Source organism: Phyllobates terribilis, unplaced genomic scaffold (genome assembly GCF_046119375.1).
Source record: "Phyllobates terribilis strain yellow unplaced genomic scaffold, ASM4611937v1 Scaffold_11__3_contigs__length_659146591, whole genome shotgun sequence".
NCBI classification, from domain to species: domain Eukaryota; kingdom Metazoa; phylum Chordata; class Amphibia; order Anura; family Dendrobatidae; genus Phyllobates; species Phyllobates terribilis.
In genome coordinates, this window is record NW_027362771.1 from 77,193,305 (window position 1) to 77,210,304 (window position 17,000).

At 43.0% G+C, this 17,000-nt stretch overlaps 1 protein-coding gene across 4 annotated transcripts in view; it reads right to left on the reverse strand.

The window, feature by feature from the left end:
- The window catches only part of CPEB4 (cytoplasmic polyadenylation element binding protein 4), a 217,349-nt gene that overhangs the window by 36,967 nt on the left and 163,382 nt on the right, over window positions 1–17,000 (reverse strand). For all 4 annotated transcript variants that reach the window (XM_073651301.1, XM_073651302.1, XM_073651299.1 and 1 more), the window contains exon 2: window positions 7,316–7,397. In XM_073651301.1, coding sequence (XP_073507402.1) covers window positions 7,316–7,376 — 61 coding nt within the window. In that variant the 5' untranslated portion in view covers window positions 7,377–7,397. The remainder of the gene's footprint in view (window positions 1–7,315; window positions 7,398–17,000) is intronic.

Consider the following 17,000-nt stretch of genomic DNA (forward strand, 5'->3'; position numbering starts at 1 on the left):
TCTTTTCCCCGTGGCACTGCACCCGCCAACGCTCTATCCTGCATCCCTTCTCCTACGCTGCCCTGAGGCCCCGATCCACCTGTGGGGAGCCGCACCAACTAAGCTGCCTGACCACCGGCCTCAGAGGACTATAGCAGCGCTGGTGATCCTCACCAGACACCACGGGTGGCGTCAAACAATTTCCCCTTTCCCATACACCTTTCCCCCCACCATTCCTTGCCTTTTAAGAGTGACCCCAGGGTACGGCCCCGGGAGCCGGCCACCGCGGCATCCCCCAAAACTAACAGCAAGGCCCGGGCGCCGAGTCGTTCCCATCCCTTGGGCGCGTCGCACTCGGCAGCACAATCGTCCAGTGTAAAAAGTAACTGTGCTGCCAAGAACTATGATGGTGATCATTCTGTGAGCATAGGATTCTAGTTGGCCTGTCCAAACAGAGCATTAAACATTGCCGATCGATTTGATTGGTGGTCGTTTAATGGCAGAGGTCAGGCATCCTAAATGGGCTTTTAGAGAGGAAATGTCTTAGGATATTGAGCTGTGCTGATCACATCTTCCATCCAAGTGCAGTCATTGTTCAGCCTCTCCACAAGAACAAGGAGTCAAATCGACATTAATGTCCAGAAAACCCACAACGGCCAGATGACAGAAGCAAGTTATGTGACCACTGATCTACACAGTGATTAATAATGTACACAATGTTTTGAGAAGACATGATAATAGGGCACAGGATAAAGAGGCTGTTATGAAGACATAAGACATAAGTAGTGCAGCCTCAGGTTTTGGCCCTTCAACCAGAGAAATTTATTACTTGGTACAGAAGTACCAGCAGAATCTCATATTTAACTTTGCACCATTTCTCAAATGTTTGTTTTAGTAATTGTATGCATTCCCATGGAAAAAGTGTTCTGGAACATCCTTCTATATTTTCTAGATCTATATTGTATTGTAACTAAATAGACAGCTAGGTGGAACCAGCACATTGTGACTCTGGCAGCACAGCTTGGAAAGTATCGGACTGTGTAGGAACACACACACAACTGGTAAAACACACTTCTCAATTTATTCATAAATGTCCAGGAGGAATAAGAGAAACGGCACAATGTAGAGATCTGAGGGACGACTGTCCAGTTTTTTTTGTTTTTTTTTACTTCATGGAGAACACAATAACTTACTAAAACAGATGAGACATGAGCGCTTTAACCATGAATAGACATGGCGTCGGGCAGGACTTTCCAGTGTACACTTCATACATTCTCTCTGCTAGATCTCATGAAAGTTTTTCTTCGTTTTGAGACCCATCTCGAATGAAAAATGAAAGTATAAAAAAAAAAAAAAAAAAACATAAGCATGGCTTGAAGATGTCCTGTGGCTTTTTTGGCAGTCCCCTGCCATGGCTAATTCATGGTGCACACTACAGGCATGTGCAATTAGTGGTCTTTCAGAAGCAGGTGTCAGATCTTACAGTTAGCAGCACAGCTATGTAAACGGTTTAGTAGTAGTCTAGTTCCAGTAGTTTCCAATGCCATGACTTGTGTAGAATGGCCTGTGTTTCCTGCAGGCGTCTGTCCAGTAGGAGGGTATGCATCCTGCCCTGCTCTACAGAACATCTTGTGTACCAGATTCCTCTGACAGCACGCCCTGTGTTATTACTGCTGGGAAAGGGTGGGTGACAATTCCAGCTAGCTAATTTACAGGCATGAGGAAATGAAGGAACCAAAATAGGAGAGACTGCAAGATCATACTGCTAAATACCTTAGTAGAACATATAGCAATCATCTAAATATTGTACCAACTAAAGCCAGATACTCATTCTTTTATTTCTAACTAGCTTTTATTTTTTGATTGTACTTTTTATCATGCCTGAGCCTATTTTTTCATATCCAGTAGTTTTTTCCATTTTGGATCAGTTTTAGGAAGACAAAAAAGGAAATAAAATTATTCAGTATGGGATCCATTCATTTTAATGGTGATGGAAATGTTCAAAAAGTCAGTCCAGCAGGGTAAAAAACAGTCTTACAATTTATTTTATCCTACCAAAAGAAAAAAAAAAAAAAAAAAAAACACAGATAGCAACTGGCTCTATTGTTTTTAACAAGGAAGTTATGTGAAAGGGATCATAACAGATAGTCATCCGCACAGTAACTTGTTAATGGATCCATTGTTTAGCACTACACAGAATACTAGAGATATTCAGAAATACCTCTGGTAAAAACAGACTTGTTACAAGCAGAGCAAAAAAGGGATGCACACATTGGCTCCTGTTTTACATTTGTTATTTGTTCTGTTTCTAACAGGTAAGTTTTTTTTTAATACTGGATGATAATTGAACATGTGAAGAAGACCTAGCCTGTAGAGAAGCATTTATAGTTTCATAGTATAAGGCTGAAAATAGACTCAAGTCCATTGAGTTCAACCTACAGCCCAACATGTTCACCCAGAGGAGGCAAAAACCCCATGGGGCAGACACTGTAGAGGTATAGAAAATGACTCCTATAGACCACCTATTGTATGCGGTGGATCAGTGTCATCTATATATTCTGTAGGCGTTACCTTTCATTGTAATCCTGCCTGTGATGACAAGGTAATAAAGTGACTTCTCCAGAACAGGGAGTGTCTGCTGCCTAATAAGCTAAGGGCTCGGCCTAGTCTCCAAGGCTGACACTTTCCATCCACAGAAGAACCAAATCGATGCAAATTCTGGACAGAAAGAAACTCCTATGACAAAATAATGGTACCTCCTCGAGTTACTACTGCAATGTATATTGAGACCATAACTAACAGAGAAAGTACTTGGTTACATATCCTGAAATAAGGAGGGAAAAAAAAGTCAGGAGTAGCTGAATCCATCCATGGTAATTAATTCAGTAGTGCAGCGTCTTTTCGGCAGTAACCTCAATCTTACAGTGGCATAGAAGATATGAAAAATGCCATCATCCAATCATGGGTCAATAATTGGGAACCACTGGCTGATTGTGAAATAAAAGCCTTGAAGTATTTGCTATAAAGGGAACATCAGTACCCAGCAATATACATGAGATAAAGTACCCACTCTCCAAATTATAAGATTACAACTCCCATAATATCCACAATGAAGACCTATGCTTTTACTACACAAACTAGCCGCTGCAGAACTTCAAAAATAAGTAAGCAGCTTGTCAATGATTGGCATGATACGCCCCCATCTTATCAGATTCTGCTAATGGGAGGGGAGCTGGAAAATACCAGACAAGTATTATTCTGGTTTTATTAGCCATGTGGATCACATTGAGATTTCCCAGCATTACCTCAGCTCTGGATGTCCCACGTGCATGGCTATTACAATGCACCATTTATGTAGTATGCAGCTCCTCTGCGGTCATGCGCCCACTCTGTGCCCATGGAATGATGTCACGTCTTTAATCTGTTTCCTACTCATTCCTTGACTTCAGTATTATCTATCTGCAGGCCAGGGATGAGATTTAAGACCCCTGGTCTCATGTACAATAACTGTCATATATAAAGAATGCTGGGAAATGTAGTTCTGCTGCTGTTGTAGAAAAGGGGGTGTAAAGCTGGAGGGACAAGCCAAATCTAAGGCAGCCTGAAAGCAGTGTGATAAGAAAGCGGAGTATGTATGTGTTATAGCGTTGTAGGTGGGTCCGGTGAATGACCGCACCTGCAGGCTTGTTTCCACTAACTTCACCTTGCAGCAGGAAAGCATTCAATGGCAGAACACTGAATTAGAAGGATGGAAATCTCATTATGTGTACTGAGACTAGAAACAAGAGCAGCGGAAACAGTTTTGGTGAGCTGGCACGGATACCCAATGCATAGATGCAGGTTTGCCCAATACAGATTGGCTTTCTTCTGCCTTTAATTACAAGGAAATGCCCAATGAGCATGAGTTCACACCTCATTCCACTGAAATGGAATCGGATGGCACTGTATGGCTATACAATAGCCTACACCAGCCATTCACCAAAAGGGTATAACCAGGTCACACCCTTTTATTCAGTAAATAAAAAGGCATGTTGACACCCGAGCGGAGACCAAAAGGACTAAGGGAGTCTATAGCATCATGCAGCTTATTGGACCAGAACCAGCGCTTCCATAGCATCATGGGTAAAGAGGCTAAACCATGTATATTTACTACAGTATATTTACTGTATACCTGTCTGTGGTCCCATCACATCCCACTGGTGTGGAAGGCTTTGTTTTGCAGCAAAGCTCTGTAGGACTGCCATTATGACCCAGAATACATTGACGTGACACAGACAGCCCAGGTAAGTTCTTGGTTTAGTAACAGTTGTATCAGTCTTCCACATCACCAATTCTTCCAAGTTACAGTCTATCAAGTGAGAAATCCACTTAAACAGGGAGATGGCTTATATCCAGCAGCAGATGGTAGAATATACCGTAACTTGACGACACATACGGTACATGTTTCCATCTCAAGCTACTCGGAATATCATTGTCACTTTCATTTACAATCAAAGGAATATAAGTACATGGAATAGTGCACTAAAAGTGTATCATCTGATAAGAATAGTAGGAAAATGCAGGATACAGACTGCTGTAATTGTTCCTCTGAAGGGCCCTGCATGGCAGGAGCACAGAAATAAAAAGGGTCATTCCATTTCCATATCATAAAAGTGATTAAATGATCACTTTATGATCATCAGGGGTCCAAAAATTCAGACATTTCAGACCACTACCTATCCTGAGAATGAAGGGACCACAGCACACATTCACAGCAAGCACAGCAGACAGTCCTGCTAGTAAAGAGTCCATTACAATAACACTTATTAGATGAGCATTTCTTAGATACATTTATTAAACTTGTTTCAATTTATAAATAAAAAATATTAGGTGTATTTAAAGGAGGGAGTCCACTCTTTAATAAGTGATGATCTAATTAGGACCCACACTGTTATCCGAACGTGTGAAACCGACCTATTTCCGGTACCGGAAATATCCGTGTCCGTGTTACATGTGGCAACCATGTGCCACATCAGGATCACACGGACGGTGCCTGGGAATCAGCAGTTAGCGCTGTTGCCAAGCGCTGGGTGCTGAACACTGCCCTCATCATGGTTCCTGCTGACACTGCGATCAGCACCAGAAGGGACAACGATGAGTGTAGTAGTGTCTGATCCCGCAGTGTCCCCACCTGTAAAAATATGAATAAAATAAAATACACGTACTCACCTCTCCTAGGTGTCTCCCCCGCTGTAATCCATGGGACCGCTGCTGCAGAGGAGCCGGGGAGAATGAACCGGAGATGTGCTCCGTGAGTGACAGGACACCGCTCCTGAGCTGCAGCTCCGGAGTCGCTTATTCTCCCCGGCCCTTCGGCAGCAGTCGCATGGATTACACCAGGGGACACCTGGAAGAGGGGAGTACATAGATTTTATTATTTTAGTCTTATGTTTACAGGTGGCAACACTGCGGGATCAGACTACCACTACCCTCATCATTGTCTGTGCTGGTGCCAATCGCAGCGCCGGCAGGAAACAATGATAAGGGCAGTGTTCAGCACTTGGGTACAGTGCTAACTGTACACTGATTCCCAGGCACTGGTCTGTGTCACACTGATGACACATGGATGTCATCCATGTGTGTTCAGCGTGAGGGACTTTTGCGGACCGTGTATCCGCAAAAAAACGGACTTGTCTCAATGTGGAGCACACAGTCCGTGAAAACACACTGAGATGTGCACAGACCCATTCATTTAAATGGGTCTGCGCGTGTCAGTGTCTCCGGTACGTGTGGAAACAGTCACGACTCGTACCGGAGATACTGACATGTGAAAGAGCCCTTAGTCTACACGCACAGGGCAGACCTAAGTGAGTTGTATGGGACCAAATTGCATTCTTTTCATGGGAAAAATAACTCTAGAATGTTTTTTGATAAAAGGGTTAATCTCAAGATAGTAAGTGATCCCCTATCCATAGAATTGGGGAGAACCTACTATATTATATTGCCAGGGGTCTGACTGCTGGCACCCCCGCGAGATTTGCAGAGCCTCATTTTGAACATGGCAGAGGAGCGCATCCTTGACCTTTGCTCCATTCATTCCAAGAAATAGGCAACCGCTGAATAGGCGATAACTTACTATTTTGAGAATAACCCATTAAGCATGCCAAATCAGTTTCCTGCCTAAAGCCTCCATAAAAGGGATACAGAAGAGCCTTAGACTTCTGAGGCTCAGTACAGTTCGGAGATTGCACGAAGCAGGGATACAGTTGTGTACTTGTGCCCACAAGGCAGGCATTCACCTTCCACAAATGTCTGAACACTCACTCATTCAGTTGACAGCTAATCCTCCAGACTCCCCCATACATGCATGTTCAGTGTGCACGTGTTTTTAGTGGGGAGAGGTTAAGTCACTGCCACACATCTTTGTCCTTTAGAAAAAAGGATTGTGCATGTCAGGGGAGAGAGTTGGCAGAACCCCTAAACATAAAACAGTCCGCTGATTGTACTGAATGGCCATGTGTATGGGCACCTTTGGGGTATGTGCACAATGGGCACCAGACAGAAAATCTGCTGCATTTTACAGTAGCAGTGCTGTGTATGAGATGTTATCTAATGCACACGCTTCAGAGAATATCTGCAGTGTAAATTGGAGCTGTGGATTTGAAATTTGCAGCCTGTCACCATAGATTTAACCTGATGCAATGCCAAGGGTGAAATGTGCTGCTTAACTCCATGGTTTCCTCCATTGAATCTGCAGAGGGATTTCAATGCAGCATTTCCACTGCAGGACTTCTGCTTAGACACGTCAAGATGGCTCAGCAAAGAGGAGCTCTCACTCTAGAAGTGCCATGTGATGCCACAGGGCGAGGGAAGAGGGATGGAAAGCCCACTATGTACTAGAAAACCACAGCAAACAAAGCAGTGAGAAATCTCCATACTCTTTACTGTTATCAGAGCAGTTATAGAAAACCGCACAGGAAAAAAAATACACTCCGCTGGGGGTTAAACATCCAAATTCTCACTGTCACAACAATTTCTGCCCACATTTAACTTCTGAAATTAATTTACATAATCTCTCTTATGTGAAGCAGAAAGAGTGTGATGAGAAGGACAATAGAGTGAGAATATCAGGAAAATGCACCAAATGGGAACAGGAAACTGATGGGGCCAAAGTGCACACATGTCCAGACACCAGCTAGGGTCATTCTCCCCTAAATCACACCACGCAGGTCACAAACCACTATAAAAATGTGAGCAAGTTGTGTCAGCAATGTCTCCCCAGACCCCCAATCGCCCAGGTCGTACCTATATAAACTGCATAACTGAAAGTGAAGAGGTGATCGAAATGCATATCTACCTTTCAGTGAATCATTTTCTGCTCTCATTATGTCGATCAGCGAGCTTTCCAGTGAATGCATGTCAAATGTCCTGGTGCGATCCTGCAAAAAAGGTGACAATATTTAGATGGAATCCAAAGAGAAAGAATACAATGCCGAAAAAAACAGAACAAAACAACAGGATGACAGCATGCAACAATGTGATATTGAATGGTCTCCTAATAAATGTTTAATAAAGTAGTGTCAATTAACTATCAAGTGAAAAAAATCCTCAAAAAAGTTACTCAGTGCTCTTTATTGTGCCAACCACTATGGCTGCACAGACCGTTGTCAATTTTGGAATAATGACTGCCACCATGAATATTTTCCATTGGAGACATAATGCAGCCACCAGGTGGCAGCATTACTCAGTGATATGGCCCATTACTCCTGGAAAGTAAGCACTATACATGTGGTCGGGGGTATGCAGCTGACTGCAATCTGGCAGGCACCTAGCTGGCAGTGGATGAGCTGCCAGGGCTGTCACTAAGTATTAAACAGCTAAGACTTACTATTGAGAGAGATGGATCAAAACTGCTGCAAAAGAAAAGCAGAGTAATTGCCCATAGGCAGCAACAGGATTTGCCCTCTCATTTTATAGAAACCATTTAGCAAATAATGGCAGTGGTCTGAGCAGTTGCATGGAAAATTACTGCACTTTTCTTCTACATCTATACACAGAACATTCCATAGAGAAATTCGGCATGATAGGAGGCTAGACCTGGCAGACATTAGACCTCCTGCCTTCTTACAGGGAGTTACACGGCAGAGTACAGCAATGCCTACAGGATTCTCTCCACCATGCGGCGGGTCATCCTCCATTATGAGCAGTGCTGGGGAACCTGGGTTGAGGTCTGACAGAAAGGTTCTGTTATTTCCTGAAGCCAAAGGAAAACAGGAAGTAAGCAGTAGAGAAGAGAGGCCTATAGATCGGAATATCTGGGGGAAGGGAAGGTTGGAGGTTTTGGGAAAAAGCACCACAGCTGTATTCTGCCTTTGGTTAGACTTTCGCTGTTGTCTAAAGAAACTGTAAACCTAGAAATGAACGAGTCAATAGGACATTGTCTTCTCCTACACTGTATAATCAGTGTGCGGCAGGGCAAATCTTGCGATCAGGAATTCTCATGATCAACACCCCCATAAATCAAATGTATTAAAGGAAACCCTTCATGTTCTATCCACTATGTAAACTGCCGCCATAGCATTGTTAGTGATGCAATGTGCATCACTAACTTGCGTTTTTCATTAAAACTGGTGCAAATATAATGAGTATATAACATTTTATTACTTATATCCTACCTGTTCGTTCAGTCATAGGGGTGTGATCCTCGTATTCAGTTGTGGGTGGGCGCTACATTCAGTCACTGCTGGCGCTGCCCATGTATTTGAATATTGCTCCCGGCGAGCGCTGATATTTATGGGGCGCATGCGCTGTACGACACGGACAGGCAGTAAAGCTTCCAGCACAAGGAGCCATGCATGCTGAGGTTTCCAGCTTCACTGCGCATGCGCTATGACGAGCTGCGCCGGCCGAGAACAGTGAAGCTGGAAACCTCAGCCTCACAGCGCATGCATGGCTCCTAGCGCTGGAAGCTTTACTGCCTGTCCGTGTCATACAGCGCATGCGCCCCACAAATATCAGCGCTCATCAGGAGCAAAATTCAAATACATCATGGGCGGCGCCAGCAGTGACAGAATGTAGCGCCTGCCCATGACTGAATACGAGGATCACACCCCTATGACTGAACAAGCAGGTAGGATTATAACTATATAAAAATTTTATATACTCATTATATTTGCATCAATTTTAATGAAAAAAAGTGTTAGCGATGCACATTGCATCACTAACACCACAATGGGGGCAGTTTACATAGTAGATAAGGCATGACAGGTTCCCTTTAATTTATAGTATTGTGCAAACGTTTTAGGCAGCAGAGAAAAATGCTGCAAAGTAAGAATCCTTTCAAAACTATAGAAGAGTTAATAGATCAATTGATAATTGATAGTGTAAAGTTAATGATCAAAAGAAAATTCTTAATCCAATCAATACTTGGTGTGACCGCCCTTTGTCTTAAAAATAGCATCAAAGCATCAATTCCTTGGGTACACTTGCATACAGTTTATGAAGAAATTAGGCAGGGAGGTTGTTTCTTCTTGGCGAACCACAGACCTTTTCTAGATGTAGGTTTGCACAAACCCTTCGGTCTGTGTATTTTATTAACGGATAGAAGTTTTAAAGATTAAAATACAGTTTAAAGCATTTTTACTTTGCATCATTTTCCCACATCTGAAACAAAAACCTAAAGAGATGAACCGAAATATAAATTGGTGCGCAGGCAACGTATGCGCGCATGTTCACACTGGCCACTAAACAGACAAAACCTAAGATAAAAACAAAAATGAGCAAATACCCTGCAGTAAATAAATAAATAGCAATGGTGCATGAAAATAACATGGGGTACTTAATATAGTTGGGGTACTTTTTTTTTAATCAAAATTGTTTTTTCATGCACCATTGCTGTTTATTTGCTGCAGGGTATTTGCTCATTTTTTATCTTAGGTTGTTTGTTTGTTTAGTGGCCAGTGTGAACATGAGCCTACATGCTGCATGCGCAGCAACTTATATTCCAGTCCATCGCCTTAGGTTTTTCTGCCATGTACAAATAAGGGCATGGCCTCCCTTTTCTTTGAGCTGGACATTACGTTTATATAGTTCCCCAAGGCTGGGTGTCCATTAATCAGTGTCTCGGTCCTGCTTGGCACTTATTCACATTTACATCATTTGATATATGGTAAGGTTTTAATACTAGAGGTTAGGACCGTCCCAAATAGGGTCACCTTGACGTGGTGGGATAGCTTTTAAGTTTTTTTGATCAAAATTATGTTAACCAAGTACCCTATATTATTTTCATGCACCATTGCTATTTATTTACTTACTGCTGAATGTTTGCACATTTTGTTTTTATCTGGGTTTTGTTTTATTTTTCCACACTTGCCTAAAAGTTTTGTACAGCACTGTACATCTACAACATCAATTCTTGAGAAAAGGTAGTTACCATTTCCAAGGTTAAATTTTATATCTATTATGTCTTTAAATACTGCTGTGGCTAGACCTTAGATCTTGTATCTTAGCATTTAAAACACCCAATTACATGAGGACTTCTGTGCATCTGTAAAGTGACAGCTGGAAGGGAGAAAAATGCAAGTGACAGCAGGAAGGAAGATTGAAGCAGATTACCGTCATCTTTCTCCTTGTACAGTCTTCAGAGTCCTGGGGGAATACAGAGACCTTTCTTAGTGACATCACTCTCCCCCTTACCAATCAGGGAGGATATATGCTCAAATTGCCACATTTGGGGGAGATTTTTATTTTTCTACTGAAGTTCTGAGAATATGGGCAGTTGCATATCTATCCAGCCCCTGTAATCATCTGCTGATTCGGTAAGGTCTGCGAAGGATTTCTGCTACAGATTTTTCAAGGTAAATACACACTGGATTTTTCTACAGGAAAAATCCACTGTGTGAATGTAGTCCAACTCAAATGTAGACAAACCTGAAACATGGAAATAGAATAACTATCTATTTAGTTCTAGTCAATATATTTTTCATGCATATTTTTAGAAATCTTTACACAGATTCAAAATTGATAGAACTGTAGCAATAATCGATTGTAAACTGGGGCATTTTCACAATGAGCCAGGTGTCTACTTTTAGAAAATATATGAGTTCCGCCTCACTTTACAATGACCTTTACACAATCTCATTAGACACTTCAATATAAAAGATGAGATTGGGGTCCATCTATTGTGGCTATGCACAGGTGTAGTTTCCGGAAACAATAGTAAGTTAGTCCCCAATTCATTCAGACCAGTGTTTAGTATGCCAGCATTAATGAGAGACGTGCAGGAATAAGATGCAGCAAACGCTGGCATACTAGCCCATAAATTTCTACAAAGCAGTTAGCTGCTGGCCTCCCTCCTCCTCGGCATCAGGAGTCCTGTAAATATCAGTCCTGCAAAATTCACAAGCCCCCAACATCAACATTTTCCTGAGCAGCAGTGATGGGCAAGCATGCTCGGCACTGCTCGATACTTGATTGAGCATCGGAGTGCTCGATTGAGTATAGAGCAGTGCTGAGTAACGCCTGGTGCTCGAGTCCCATAAGAAGCTCGCTTAAACCAGCTGAGATGCGCTCCGCAGTGAAGCGGGGTATTCCACTGCTGGGAGCGCAGGGACACTGTCAGCCGGACTCTGAGCTGTAGACCTCTGGGGACAGAGACAAGAAACAGACCGAGATAGATAGAGTTCGGGAAAATACTCGAGTTTCACACTCACTTCTATTATGCTCGCTACTCGAGTCGAGCATGTCCGAGCATCGAGCTCGATTAGAGCATTCAAACATTTCAGTGCTCGATGATCACTACTGAGCAGTTCTAATCATTGCTGTCACTTTCCTGAGCCATGTGCCTGTTCAAAGGCAAGGTTATATCCAGGGCTGTGGAGTCAGAGGCCATCATAAAATAGACCGACTGACAATATATAATAAATTGGGTACAGTAGTTCAATGCAGTTTGTGGGGAATATTTTTTCATAAGAGTTTGGGAAAATTATGAAATGTCTGTCCTATTCCTGATCTAAGGGTCTAGACTTTAATCTCAGCTAAATCTGTTCTACAGTAAATTTATCACTTAAACATGAGCCATGTATGAGGGAGTCGATGACATGGATATTGAGGAGTCTGAGGCTTGGCTTACTGACTCCACAGCCCTGGTTATCTCTACATGCAAATATAATGATAGCAGTGTAGAGTTCAGATTAAGCACTGACAGACCATTGGTGTCACAATAGCAAACTCTGCAGTAGGACAAAGCTACTGAACCTTCTTACTGGAAGAGTGCCCGCCCCCCAGCAACCAAGATGAGGAAGAGACTGGAACACTGTGTGCTGCTGGAGACAACTAGAGAATAACCCTTTTAATTCTTTAGCATACTAAGACATTTTGGACCATAGTATGCTTCCAACAGTTTGGGAAGGTCCATTTTTTGCTCTTGCATAAAACTATGACCCAGTGCTCAAAATCAGGGAAGAACTTGACTGGTCCACACAGTGGCCTGACTCCAACCCCATTAATGGAAATCTGTCACCCCAAATCGCAAATTAAACTAATAAAACCATTATATAATGGACTTGGCCTCTATGAAAAAACATACTTGTATTACATATTTCATTGTAATAGTTACCTTTGAAAACTCATTTTATTCCATATGTAAATAAGAAGGGCTGCAGTGCTTCCTTGGTGTAGCTAAGGGCTCAGTGCAGTTACTCTCAGTTTGCATTTTGAGCAGTGCCAATGATTCTAACTGGCAGTGCTCACATTGCAGGTCACTGTGGGCACACTGACTCTGGAGTCAACGGCATGCACACAGTACGGGGTTGGGCCCTCCTGTCACCATCTGCCGCTCACTAAACTGATACATTAGCTAGTGATCTATTAGCTGTTCCAGAAGTGTAGCGAGCGTGTTCATAGAATATAGGTCATGGTCAGTTGCGATATTGGCCTATTCTTTGATATAGAGAACAAAAATTGTGAGGCTGGACTTCTGATAAAGAATCATGTTCTGATCTGGCTTCTCATTCTAAGTCATGCGGCAAGGTAGCTTTGAAGGGTCGATACTGACTTTTTAGGATGGCTACCTCTAATAGAGTTCCTGACTTCTTCCTCTCAGAAGAGGCTATTTGCATGCCTGACCTCACAAATGCTCTTCTGTATGAAGGAGCAAAAAGTCCTACAATCCAAAAATCTAGTAGAACCCCTTTCCAGAGAACAGCAAGATGTTTGGCTGCAAAGAGGGGGGGGGGGGACATCTCCATATTAACGCCTACGGATTTAGAATAGGACGACAAAAGCTTCTGTAGGTGTCCAAATACTAGTGTATATGGATTCACCAAAAGCAAACTTCCAACATATGAATTGGATTCACCAATTGTATCCCATTGGCTGGCGAATTCCACTCTGGGCAATATTCCATAGATAGTAAGTTGCTTTTTCTTTTCCTTCCAGACAAGACCATGTCCTGTATACAAATGTAAATACAATAAAGACCAGATGCTCTTATGATAATGGGACACTTTTTCATTAGTTTAACAAGTCCATATTTTCAACCATGAACCCCAATTCAAAGAAATCTAAATGTGTGTCATTCACCTACTATTACTATTTACATATGATGCCATGTGAGCTCCTGCTCGACACGTTTGGCAGGCTATCACATGAATCGCTTAATATCTGTCGGCAAAGTATTAGCCTTTTTCACCCACCCTCAATGTTTGTCTGAACAGTTCACAGACCCCTCCCAGACCTGTCATAACCTGTTGTGAATAAGACATTAGATTCACTTTCAGTCTGCAATAAAATACACTGCTCAAAAAAATAAAGGGAACACTCAATTAACACATCCTAGATCTGAATGAATGAAATATTCTCATTGAATAGTTTGTTCTGTACAAAGTTGAATGTCCTGACAACAAAATCACACAAAAATCATCAATGGAAATCAAATTTATTAACCAATGGAGGCCTGGATTTGGAGTTACCCCCAAAATTAAAGTGGAAAAACACACTACAGGCTGATCCAACTTTGATGTAATGTCCTTAAAACAAGTCAAAATGAGGCTCAGTATTGTGTGTGGCCTCCACGTGCCTGTATGACCTCCCTACAACGCCTGGGCATGCTCCTGATGAGATTGTGGATGGTCTCCTGTGGGATCTCCTCCCAGACCTGGACTAAAGCATGCGCCAACTCCTGGACAGTCTGTGGTGCAATGTGACGTTGGTGGATGGAGCGAGACATGATGTCCCAGATGTGCTCAATCGGATTCAGGTCTGGGGAACGGGCGGGCCAGTCCATAGCTTCAATGCCTTCATCTTGCAGGAACTGCTGACACACTCCAGCCACATGAGGTCTGGCATTGTCCTGCATTAGGAGGAACCCAGGGCCAACCACACCAGCATATGGTCTCACAAGGGGTCTGAGGTCTCATCTCGGTACCTAATGGCAGTCAGGCTACCTCTGGCGAGGACATGGAGGGCTGTGTGGCCCTCCAAATAAATGTCACCCCACACCATTACGGACTCACTGCCAAACTGGTCATCCTGAAGGATGTTGCAGGCAGAAGACTGCTCCCACGGCGTCTCCAGACTCTGTCACGCTTGTCACATGTGCTCAGTGTGAACCTGCTTTCATCTGTGAAGAGCACAGGGTGCCAGTGACGACTTTGCCAATCCTGGTGTTCTGTGGCAAATGCCAAGCGTCCTGCACGGTGTTGGGCTGTGAGCACAACCCCCATCTGTGGACGTCGGGCCCTCATACCACCCTCATGGAGTCTGTTTCTAACCGTTTGTGCAGACACATGCACATTTGTGGCCTGCTGGAGGTCATTTTGCAGGGCTCTGGCAGTGCTCCTCCTGTTCCTCCTTGCACAAAGGCCGAGGTAGAGGTCCTGCTGCTGGGTTGTTGCCCTCCTATGGCCCCCTCCACGTCTCCTGGTGTACTGGCCTGTCTCCTGGTAGCGCCTCCAGCCTCTGGACACTACGCTGACAGACACAGCAAACCTTCTTGCCACAGCTCGCATTGATGTGCCATCCTGGATGAGCAACACTACGTGAGCAACTTCTGTGGGTTGCAGAGTCCGTCTCATGCTACCACGAGTGTGAAAGCACAATCAACATTCAAAAGTGATCAAAACATCAGCCAGAAAGCATTGGTACTGAGATGTGATCTGTGGTCCCCACCTGCAGAACCCCTCCTTTATTGAGGGTGTCTTGAAAATTGCCAATAATTTCCATCTATTGTCTATTCCATTTGCACAACAGCATGTGAAATTGATTGTCAATCAGTGTTGCTTCATAAGAGGTCAGTTTGATTTCACAGAAGATGGATTTACTTGGAGTTATATTCTGTTTAAGTGTTCCCTTTGTTTTTTTGAGCAGTGTACTTTCTAAAAGACCAGCCATTTTGCCATTGGACAATATAATAGTTGAAACTGTCTGACAAAGATATCTCTGAAAATACATTTATTACCAATCGACTGGAGAGGTGAGCAATGTATAATCACTGAACCAATGATCTGCATCAAAAAAAAAGAAAAAAACATTTTCTAACTCTAGTCTCTTGCAGACAGCATCGATTTTTTTGCGTTTACAGATGACAAAAATGGTCACGCAGAATGCAAATGGATGAAACCTAAGTTAGAAACCTTGCTGGAGTGAGCACGGCCCAGGTCCTGTTATGGTCAATCATCCTCTCACAGATCTGGAAGCTGCAGTCTAGCTAGTGGCAGGACGACCAAAGGTCTTTTGTCTGGGATTTTGCTCTTGTTGCTGTGTTAGGCAAATTTCTAAATGGAGCTAGCTGAGGCCAGTTCTAACATAGGATCCTGTTGTGGACATTCCTTGTGTGCTTGTTGCTGCGATCCTATTACCTCATCATGCTACAATCTGTATAATTTATTAGGCAGGTTGGTAGCTGAAACCACTGACCTGCTACGGCCAACTCCAAAGTAGGAGCAATAGTAGTAGAAAAGCTTTATTGAGTACTGAGCATAGATTTGTATTTACATACAGTAATATAAAGTCTGATGTGCCTGTATCTATAGTGTATGGCCATCTTTACACTTTTAGCAAATTCTAAAACTGACAAATGCAACAAAAAAAATAATAATTTACTATAAACTTTGGGAAAAAAATGTGAAGGCCTGGAATGTCCATTCCTGTTTCATAAACAGATCTCAGTAGTGCCAAATGGACTTATCACTCCCAGCGTGGAGAGAGGTGAGGCACGCAGAGGGCAGAGTTAAGTAATTCTCCCACCTACATGTGTGGCACAAAAAGGTCACAAGACATCATAGGGACAGCAATCGGGATCTAGGCTGAAATTAGATTTAGAATTTGACCTTAGAGCACCACTCGGACATTTCTTTTTTTATATTTCACCGCCGGAGTGGTATCACTAATGCATGTTCCATGCCCCTAGTAATATACTTACCAGCCGCCATATTCTGTTCTCGGCACCGCTCTTGTCGGCTTCTGCTAGTTGTGACCAGCTGGACATCTCCAGAAAGTCTATGAGAGTCAGAATGACGCTCTCATGGCTTTGCATTGAAAGCTTCTGACCGTTACCTGTGACTTCTGGTCAGAAAGAAGCTGCAGTCACAAGATGGCAGAACGGGGCAGGAGCGGCTCCGGGAAGAGCTGCAGACGGCAGCTGGTGAGTATACTACTAGGGGCAGGGAATATGCATTAGTGATACCACTCCAGCCATGAAAAAAAAAAAAAAAAATACCGGAGTGGTGCTTTATAGTTTACTCCCTTCTATTCCAGGCAATCACTGACCTGAATGTAATCTAATATACAGTACAGACCAAAAGTTTGGACACACCTTCTCATTTAAAGATTTTTATGTAGTTTCATGACTATGAAAATTGTACATGTGGAATTATATACTTAACAAAAAAGTGTGAAACAACTGAAAATATGTCTTATATTCTAGGCTCTTCAAAGTAGCCACCTTTTGCTTTGATGACTGCTTTGCACACTCTTGGCATTCTCTTGATGAGCTTCAAGAGGGAGTCACCGGAAATGGTTTTCACTTCACAGGTGTGCCCTGT